This window comes from Cariama cristata, unplaced genomic scaffold (assembly GCF_000690535.1).
Source record: "Cariama cristata isolate BGI_N322 unplaced genomic scaffold, ASM69053v1 scaffold21342, whole genome shotgun sequence".
In the NCBI taxonomy this organism is placed as follows: Eukaryota; Metazoa; Chordata; class Aves; order Cariamiformes; family Cariamidae; genus Cariama; species Cariama cristata.
Window position 1 is genome coordinate 6,436 of NW_009605777.1, and position 10,720 is coordinate 17,155.

The following is a 10,720-nucleotide window of genomic DNA, read 5'->3' on the forward strand; positions in this document are numbered from 1 at the left end:
AAAGAATGCAGCAACGTTTTACACATGTAGTGCCAAGTCTACAATGAATCAAATGGCAAAATAAACAGGCACTCAGGAGTAACTGCTTGGTTAGTTGCTGCAACTTTGTTGCAGACAAAACCACGAAAAGACTGAGGAAAGTGAAGCACAGAGAATTCAGATGATTTTTCTCTTATGTTGCTCTCATCCTGAGTGACTGCACCTGGGCACTGGTCCACAGCAGCATCATTTTCACCCACTGAGAATCTGGCCCAGATCTAAGTATGATAGGCTTAAGGAATAACATAGATAATCATTAAGGATAAACTAGACAATCATGAGAAACCTGTTCTCTGACAATAGGAAATTCCTGTTGCTATTTCTGCGTTGCTTAGGACAGAAAGGCAGAAAAATGCTTACTGTACTGGTTTAGAGGATTATGCCATTATCTTGTAAACATGCCCTTTTTTTTTTTTTTCATTCTAGGTGCCACAGGGACTACTAAAGATGTGTAAGTACTTTACTCTTTCAAATGCATAACTGTGGCCTTATCTTCAGTCCTACTAGCCTTATACTAGATTTAGTCATACATGATTCATCTGGTTCCTAACATATAATCAACACCACTAGATGTTTATTGTCTTTAGTGACAGCTTCCATCTCCACAAAACAACTTCACGTCTTGTTTACTTTTCTACAGATTCTTCCCTTGTTATTCATTTCTAACATAAACGCCTTTTCTCTGCTTCTGTTGAGAGAGTTGTCTCCCAGAGGTGGTCATGTTACTTCAGACTACTCTTCCCTGTCATGTACCAGAACACCTTTTTCCAAAGGTCATGTCATTGTATGAAGTGACCACATAAATTTCCACCAAGCCCTGTGAGAGATTTAAAGAGCCACTGAGGCAAATCTCCCCTCTTTGCAGGAGACCCAATAACCCATTCAGACTTCCTTTTCAAAGTACCCACCTTCTCTAGATGTTCTCCGCATTGAAGATAGTATCTGTTGGCTCCTCTTTCTCTCTGTTATTGCTGATACTGAGTAGCAGAGGGCAGCCCTACCCATCCTGTTTTTCTCTAAATGTGGAAGACCTGAACCTCTATTGTCCTGTTGCGTCTTACCAACTTCGGGTTTTCAGAAAAGCAGCAGCAAAAGATCAGCCTTTCTCAGCCCCTTTTTCATTTGTTGATGCAGAAATGTGCAGGAACAGCTTTATTCAGCCATAAATTCATTTTCCTATCAAAGGAAACATTAAAGAAGTCCTCCTGAGGTCTTGCCGCCTTCTATTTCATGTAATTGGTATTTGCCAGTATAGTTTGAGACTGAGGGACCTGGGAAAGATTTTCATGTTATGCAATAGGAACATTCTTCAGTTTTATTTAGAATAACTACTCTAATTAGACAGAGGAATCCTGGTATAGAAATGAGGGCTGTCAAGTCAGATAAACTAGTGGAGAGAAGAGCTTAACAACAGGCTTGTCCTTGCTCTTACAGAGCACGGCTGAGAACTAACAACAGGTCTCACCTGGCAGATGAACACTGTTGTCATAGATACTCTTGAGATCTGTGTTACCCGTGTAGTCTGTTTTCTGGGTTTGCAGTGTCAGACAATAAATAAATTACAGAAAGCAAGCTTATGAGGAACCTCTTCTTGATACAGCCTGCAGCATCCATGCCCTCAGCACTTCTATGTATACAAACCCAATGTTTTTAATTTATATTAGGGCCTTTTTTTGTTGTTGAATTTGGATAATTTAAGTGACTGACTTAGAACTGCATCTCGCTCTTTGCTCTGCAGTAGTTTTAAATTTCAAAATTGCAAGCACTGTTAAATTATAACTTTAGTAGCCATGTTGGAGTGCTTAAAGGTATGGGTATATGTGGAACAGTGTTTATGTCTGTGTAAGCTTTTGTAGGGCCAGGCTTTAGGAGTTACACTGGGAACATCCTACTTATTAGTGTTAGATCATCTGTCATGTTCTAGAAAGTATCAGGATAGCTAGAAAAAACTAATTACTAGTGCAGACTTCAACAAAGTGAAAGGGTCAATCCTGGAACCATTACTCATTCAGATAAGTATAGTGGAGCCAGCCGAACAACCTGTGTGAGTAATAGCATGGTTGAGCCTTCTCGTCAGACATTAGAATCACAGATCTGTTAATGAGGAATGGCAGTGATGATCCAAAAAGTCCTAAATCAATCATCCTATTATTTAATAGCAGATTTTTACGAAGGAAATAGAATAGCAGAAAAACTATTTTAGTTTCATGGAAATGAACAAAGCAGATTTATATTAACTAACATTATAGATCCACACAAGCTTTTATTTTGCACCTTTTCACTTTTATCAGCTAAAGATTAAAAAATTCTCTTTAACAAACCCACATTTTTTTTTGCTGTCCAGTTTCAGTCATATTGATTCTGGTCCAGAAAAGCATTTAGGTGTGTTCTTACTTACAGCGTACTTTTTGATACAGAATCTGGTTGTTCTAACTCAAGAGGTTTCTCATTTCTTGACTGCGACTCATTGCCAAGACACCAGCATCTCCTGGAGTGAGCAGACAGGTGGAAGGAGGGAGGGCTGGACCCTGCTCTTGAGCCCTCTCGGGTGACTGCGGGGAAGCTGCTTTGCCCTCTGGGCCTTAACTTTCTCCACCAGTAAGACCGGGATGATGATGTGATCTTCCTATGCAAAGTGCTGAGACTGAGGGCCGCATGGTGACAAGAAGGACGTATGGGTTGGGAACGTGATCTCTCCCTGTGTACTCCAACCCTCAAATCAACAGTGGATCTGTTGGCCAGTTTCAGCCAATGCTTCTGCCCCACTAATAAAGAGAAGTACGTCACTGCCAACTGGAAAAGCTTAGATATAGGAGGGGTAAAGTATATGCTAGAAAATAATGCGATGCCTGTAATATTCAGAATGTGGCTAAGTTCAGAGGAAGATTGGTAACAGTAGGGAGGAAAGGATACAGCAGTTCAAGCCTATTTCAAAATATTAGGAAGAAATCCATCAAATACAAATGACAGGCCCTTGATCCCAAGAAACACTGAGAAACTGAGAAGTAGTCTGTCACTTATGCAAAGCTAGTGAATCATTTCTTGTGAGACTACTGAGCACGGCTGGAAAGAGTCTATATAATGCTTGACACAAACAGGGTCACAAAAGCTGAGGTAAGAAAAATATGGATGGAATGAATTAATATGAATACCTGTCATTTGATATTTAAAACATTATGTGAAAAATGGCAGCTTCTTTTACCATCAAATGGACAAAGGACTGATGGATGTAAAAACTGACAGTTGAACCAAGTATGTTTTTCAGACTTAGAAGGGTGACAGAAAGCCTCTTGGGATAGACAAGTCCTTACCAAAAGAAACATTTATTGTAGCTGAAAACAGAATACCATTATGTGGATTTGCTGTTAAATTTGCCTACCAGCTACAGGACTCCACCTATGCTACCTGCTGAAAAATGTGCTCTCAGTTCCTCTGCAGCAGATGTCAACAACATCTGAGGGAAGATGCAGCAACACAGCAGCAAATCAGTACAAAGCACATCAGTTCCTTTTGCTGTCTATTCCTTGTGCAGAAAAGCTTATCTTAGCTTGCTGTTCCCAGAGGACTCTGTAAATGGAGATATTTAAAGATATTTTTTATGCTAGGCTCTTCCTTCATCCCTGACATAAGAAGTAGACACACATTGGAGGTAGAGAAGGAGAGAGAAAGGATGTGCTGGAGTCCCATATCCCCATACAATCTCTGTGAATCTGGGAGATGTGGCAATGGGAGCACTACCAAAACCAGAGGAGCCTCTTTCTTTTCTCATTTCCACATGGTCGAGTGTTGCCGTTGTAGCCGGCTCCCTGGAGCCACCCGTGTTCACCCAGCGGTGACACTGGGCACAGAAGAGGTACCTGCCGCAGCAGCTCTGCTGGCACCTGGATGTTTGAACATGTGAAATTAGTGGGCACCTTTCAAAATGGGGCCTTAAGCTACAGAGTGTGAAGGCAAGAGGTGTGCGAATGTGCATAATGCATAAACTGGAGCAGCACTCCTTCCCATGCTGCTTAGAAAGGAGTCCGCAGAAAGGGGTGGAAAATGGCTTCTTCCTTAAGTGTCTTCACCAGAATTTTGCTTTCTTTTCCCTCTCATGCTTCCATGTTCCTCCTGCCTCTGCTCACCTGCTCTTTCCTAGCAGGACTACAACAGATTGCACCGAGTCATCACCCAAGAGCTATGGCTTGTACAATCCCAGATTGTATTTGCTGTAGTGCATTTAAGGGGAAAGGTATTGCAAAATTAGACTTTGATTTGTAGCTATTAAGAGGAAAGGAAGAAAGCAAAATGTTTTTTAAAAAAAAAGCTGGTCTGCTTAATCATAGACCTGGGTAATTTGTTTTGGCAAGAGAATGACAGTAATGGTCCAGTGACACCCTATTACAAAACATTTCTAGAACAGAAGAAAATAGCCCTGTTGCCTAGTAGAGTCTTTTTTTTTAAAACATTGTCATTAATTTCCTGTTGGACAATATTGATTATTATTCTTAGAGGCTTTGAGCTGTGCATGAAGTTGCCAGTCCTTTTAAAGGATTCTTTTCTCTGGATAATGGTTAATCTGGATTATAGAAAATGTTTCCAGTTGTATGAGAAAATCAGTCCTGTGAGACATTCAGTTAGTTCAACAGAAATGATTGTTTGTGATCTTTTGGCACCCAAAGTCCCTTTCTTAAAGTGTTATTTTTTTTTTTGCTAAAAATACAGACCTCGTTTCTACCCACTGATAAACACAGGCTTTCCACTTTCTTCAGCTGGAATTGGCCCATGCTAGGACAGAGCAGCTTCACAGTCCTCAGGGAAAGTTGTCTCTGCATTTTTCTGGCTGCATGTGTGAGGACTGCAAGGTGGCCCAGGCTACGTGGGGTCAGAGCAGATGGGAAATGCCTTCTGAAATGGCATCAGCTCCTCCAGGGAGGAATGGCAGGAGGGCCAGAGAATGAGTTTATTGCTCAGTCTCTCTTGAGTGGTAAGAAGTAGGCAAAGACAGCAGACGAGGAGGCTTATCCCACTCAGTGCTATGCCCTGGGTGAATATCATTTAGCAAAACTGCAGCATACTTAGATTTACCCCAAGCCTCTACTATTACAAGGACCTGTGTACCCTTATTCACTGTGGTGACGCAGAAAGGATAGTTGGTAATGTTCTGCTGCCTAGAAAGAAGTGTAAGGTAATTTCCAAGTTGTAGCAGTATTTTTAATATATTTGCTGCCCTCCCAGGAGAGTGCTGACTGAGGTTTGTGGGGCGTTTTCTTGCATTTAAGGCTGCATCTTGCTATGAGCTCTTTGCACTTCAGGTCAAAATCCCATTGCCTTCAGGGGTCAGTAATGGCATACAGCCCTGACAATTAAACAGTAGGCACATCTACCTTTTAGAATAAATAAATTACAGTATGAAATGTCAGATATTATTGTCCAAGATCATAGCTTAGAAATGCACTTCAAGGCCACAGTATGGATTTAGCCCTAACGCCGGGTAAAGGCTGGCTCTCAGTTTTATTGCCTGGGGAGCAGATCAGAAATTCATGGATCAGCTCATGATGGGGAGTATTTTTGCATTGCCCCCATAGTCCAGGCAATTGGTCCTTCAGTGGGAATACTTGGGTGAGGGTATCTGGGTGAACAGCCTGTGCATGAGCATTTCCACAGCAGAGCTCTCCTTGGGTCGTGATGCCCCCTTTGTGGTTTGCAGCCTTCCCTGGGCACGGCTGTGGCCGTATCTCATGGCTTCCCAAGCAGCTGCGGTGTGGGACTCCTTCTCGGGAAGTTGTCACAGTTGACCCCAGCTGTAGGGAGGAGTGAAGGATGTCTGTGGATTTAACAGCACTCAAGTTATCTTGCCTCTATTTTTATTGCTAGGTTGGTAGGTTGCAGACCAAGCTAAAGTGCAGCTGCTGCCCCGATCCATACCCAGCCATGCAAGCAGAGCTCAAAGTCCAAATATTTAATCAAAGGTGGATGAGTGATTTGTGTGAAGACTGACGCTGGGTCACAAACTGAGACTGCAGCACAGGCGCTATATCCTCAGGGAGTAAAAATTAAATTTTCACCTTTTCCATACCACATTTGCCTTCATATTGATGCTGATTACTTCACCCCCTCCAGTAAAGCTCCGGTTCACCTACACTGGACAGTACTTCAGTGAGGGGCATCAAACCTCAGTGACTCCCTGTCAAGCTATAAACTGACCTGTGATTTTACCCTAAATGTAAAAAAGAAGTAATTGTCCGTTTATAAAAGATTAGTAACATTTATTTGGTTTGCAAAGCACTCTGACTTCAGGAACTGCAGTACCTCATTTTATGGAGAGGCTCTTCTGGCACAGCTTTTTGCATAGCTGCTGTGAAAGTTTATCTTTCTTCATCCTCATTGCCAGCATGGACACCCAGTCCCTTCCAGTCCTTTTTTGGTGGAATAGCAGCCCAAACTGGTTCCTGTTATGTGTGGAGCAGTGTGGGGCTCACTCAGGAAAAGTGTTAATTTACCTGTTTCAGCTCCCAAATCTACTTTCAGGCATCGCTGGTGGGGGTCGTGAAAAGTAAGCTGCATCTATTCTCAATCCTTTTCTTTCTTCGGTACGTTAGATTGGAAAATTGTCACTCTTTTTGTGCCTGTGTGAGAACTTTGTTGAATTCTGGATGACCTGAATTAAACTGGGATCAGTAATAATTCCCTTCTTCCCTTGCTCCTGAATCTGCCCAGATGGTCATGGAGTACCTGAAAGAAACAATCTGCTAATGTGCTTTGTATCTTTTTATGTTACAGGGCAGAAGAATCCGTATCAGATGATGACAAAAGGAGGTACGTGCTCTGCTGGGGCTGGCTTTATTTGTAATAGGTTGCAGTGAGTTCTGCTGCCAGGTGTGCATCCTTCCCTCCCTCCTCCTAATTCCCAGCAACACCACCAAAGCAGAGAAAAAGAAAAAAAGAAGGGAGAGGAGGAAATCTCACACAGAACCCAGTATTGATGATTCCCACCACCATGTTAGTGAGTTGGGGAGGGGGGAACTTTGGGGCAAGAAGAGCACATTATCTCACAGCTGTAGGTGATGTACTCCATAAGGGCCAGTGACCTCTGCTTTCACACCAGCCCCGCCACAAAAGATGGCATTAGCATTTGTGGGAGATCTCTGCTGAGCTGGAAACCGAAAGAACTATAACTCTATCATCAAACAAATCAGAAACCAACTTAAAGCCCTGGAGGCTGGAGGAGGCGTGATTAATTTGGCACCTAATGGGGCAGAGCAGCATAGGGGAGTCTCTGCAAGTAGCTCCAGGCATGGCAGAAGCTCTTGAGGACCCGGTTTTTCACCTCCCTGCATCAGTCCCTGCTTTTCATACAGGCCTTGGAGCCAGAAAATATGCTTTGCAAGGCTGTGAAGGGGAGACAGTTGAGCTATGAAAGTACCTAACACCCTCGTGCTCCTTCCTACTAACAGTTTTCTCCAAGTGTGGCCCTAAGCAGGGGGATGTAGGTCATATTTCTGAATGAAGAGAGGTCAAAATGCTGTTTAATTGGTGTGTGTTTTTTGAAGTGAAGTGCTTTCTTGGTCCCAGTGTCAAACATTACTATTTTGGCTCTGTCCTCAGTTGGATGTATTCAATATCTAGAAGAAGTTGGGCAGGTGGGGTTTATTGTCACAAGGCAGTTGGGATTTAATGAAAAATATTGGGAACTTAAGTGAAAAATAACTCCTTTCACAGGCTTGGGTCCTACTTGAGAGTAACACCTAGCCTCAAGGGGTTTTTTGCCTGGCACGGTATTAGCAAGCACGTGGCACTTAATGGTACTTTTCCCATAGCCGTGGGAAAGGAGGGCTCCTCAGCGGATGCTCACGCAGAGGTGCCCTCCTCTCTGACCATCCATGGTCTTTGTAATGCTGCTGCGTGATGTCAACATTATAGGGAGAAGTGTTACAATTAAGTTCTGATGTCTCTTTATTTGTTTCTTTAAATCAGGAACTATGGTGGTGTGTATGTTGGCCTGCCGTCGGACGCGGCTGCCATGGCTTCCAGTCAGACGAAACCTGCACCAAAAGGTATTGGAAGGTTGTGTATTGCATTTCTTCTGCTTTCTCAGTTTAATTTTATCTAGCAGGATATATTTCCTTTAAAAATCAATTACTGTTTCAGACAGACTGGCTAGCCTTGGAGTCTCTTACGGCAGTGGGGCTATTTATAATCCTTAAAGTGATTGTTCTTGTTTATTTAAATTTTAACACACTTTTGCAGAAGGATCCTAGAACAGATGCTGACAATGTGGTACATTGTCTTCTGAACAGCTTCTCCGTGCTCTGAGTGCTCTGCGAATTCAAAGAAAACAAAACCCTGTTAGGACTAAGAGGCTGTGATAGATGCACTTGCAGAGTCTCAGTGCTATTTTTAGTTTTGAAGGTGTTTACTTGCATTGTGGTGAATTCCAGTAATAACAGTTAGTAACTGCTTGCTTTCTGGTTTATTTCTGTTCTTATATGAAACCTAGTGGAAACTGTTTCTTTTCCATGTGGTATTTTTGAACAGTGGGAAAAAGCATTAGGTTTATAGCTACTTAATAGACAAGTCATAAACGTATAATTATGAAATCATGTAATATTGTTTAGATTTAATACAACAAAATGCTGCTAACACATATGTACAGCACAAGAGTTTAGTCACTGGGTGGTGCTTCCAAATTTGCTGCAAAACAAAAAAATGAAGAAAAATAACACTATTAACCAAAATAAGAGTAGCTGGCTTTGGAACAGAAGTACATTTGTTGCATGTTTTTTTAAAACGGTGTTCTAAATTGGTGATATGTTACAATGTTTTAACCATCTTTATCTTCTGTTTTCTAATTAAGATTAGAAGGAAATAAAAACATCAAGATGCAAGCAGATAGAGGTACAGTATGTCTTAATTAACATTATGTGCTTGACATGTATTCTTTGAACAGAAACAAGGTGGCAATGCTCACTGTGCTACTCTTGGGTGATCTGGGAATCGCCCAGTTACTTCTCCAGCTGCAACGTAACTCTTCTGAACGCTGGACCAGGGGCCAGTTGCCTGTGGTGCAGATGTAAATTAGAAAGTGGGTAAAGTCACCTTCTTGGTGAGAAGCAAGGAAAGTCTGTATTAGTCTGTTTGGGAATGAATAAAAATCAAATGTCCTTGTATTCACCTTTTACTACACCACAGCTAATTCTGCAGCAGTACTGAGGCCTCCCATGAGAGGTAAGGTGCAGCAGCAGTGCATAGACCAACATCCGTAGAGACAAAGCTTTTCCCAGGAATGAGTAGTTTGCGGTTAGAAAACATCTTCTCCATTTTTGGGAGGACCCTGAGGACCAAAGTGACACACCCACTAAGCAACATACTGCAGCTTTCCTCTTGCTATGGGAGAATCTGGGGGGGCTTCATTCTCCACTGGCCAGAATAGGGTGGTGAAAATTTATAGGCTCTATTCCCGACTTAAGAGTTTCAACTAACTAACTAAAAAAAAAAAGTCTTTTACAAGTTCATGTCTGAAGAAAAATAAAACAAGCTGAGTTTCCATTCAGAATTTGAACTAAATAAACAGTGACAAATTTTGAAAGGGAACTGTTTTGATGCCTACCCAGTGGGGAGGGGGAAATTATAAAGCTGCCAACAATTTCCATAGGAAGCAGAACGTTTTCCTAATTTAGGTGAAGAGCCAGAAAGAGTTCTGGCTGGTCCCGGTGCTGGATGCAGGCCTAGTAGAGCAGAACACATATATATTGATTATCTATAATCATGTGAATAGTTAAAGCTCCATGGATTTTGCTAGGAGCACTCGTATACAGGCAGACCTTCAGCTGGTCATCACACCTAATTTCAGTAACCTGGCTGAGATGTCTAAGCTGGGAACACTGTCACCCTTGATCTGGGCAAAACTGAAACACCTCCTTGAGGCTGAAGCTTACCATCCATGGTTGATGAACAGAGCCTGGGTTAATTAAGGTCCTTGTCTAGGTGCTTTAGTTAAATGCCTGAGATTGGGTAGAATCAATCACTTGACATGTTTTACTATTCAGAATACTCCAAAGTGCACTTTGCCTTCATTAGTGCAAGATCAGGGCTTGGCTGCTGACTCAGGCTAAAAAAGACTTACACAGATGAGCACCTTTAAATCTGCAAAGGGTTCTCTGAGCTCCACAAGTTTATGTGGATGTGTGTCTGCAGATTATAGACTACAGATCTCAGCTTGTAATGACAACCTAGTTCTCTGGTTTATGTATAGAGTGTTACTGTATTGCTTTACCAATATTGCTTTACCAGTCTATCTAAATCTGATTGTTCCTTTCTTTTTTTGAACAGTCTTCTGCTAAGACCAGTTGCCAGTGCTTTAGAGAGAGCTGTCTTTGTGCTGAAGATTTTTATATTTATGTAGCCTTCCGGAGAGCAAGAGAGTTCAGAGCACTAAAAAAATCTGAACTGTTGCAAGTTCCAGCTACAGGTAAAGCTTAAAGTACAGCGTTGAATCAGTTTCCCATGATGGTTGCATTATGGAAACCTCCTGCTGTTCTCCAGTGAAAAATGAAATTAGTGAACTCATGGTGGATGTTTCTGCACAAGAGCTAACTTTGATGATCTGCAACTTATTTCTCTGTGGCCATATTGCAGATCTCATCGGCTATCAGCTACGCTTCGTATATTTTCTCCAACAATTTTTGATAGATTTTATATA

General features: G+C 42.0%; 1 protein-coding gene across 1 annotated transcript; it reads left to right on the forward strand.

The window, feature by feature from the left end:
• Positions 1–465: 465 nt before the first annotated feature.
• LOC104158463 (chromosome unknown open reading frame, human C12orf75) lies at positions 466–8,910 on the forward strand (the record flags this gene model as incomplete). The annotated part of the gene is made up of 4 exons (XM_009696126.1): positions 466–490; positions 6,802–6,837; positions 7,996–8,075; positions 8,637–8,910. Coding segments are annotated over 4 exons (236 nt in total), but the record flags the coding sequence as incomplete, so codon positions are not given.
• Positions 8,911–10,720: the final 1,810 nt, after the last annotated feature.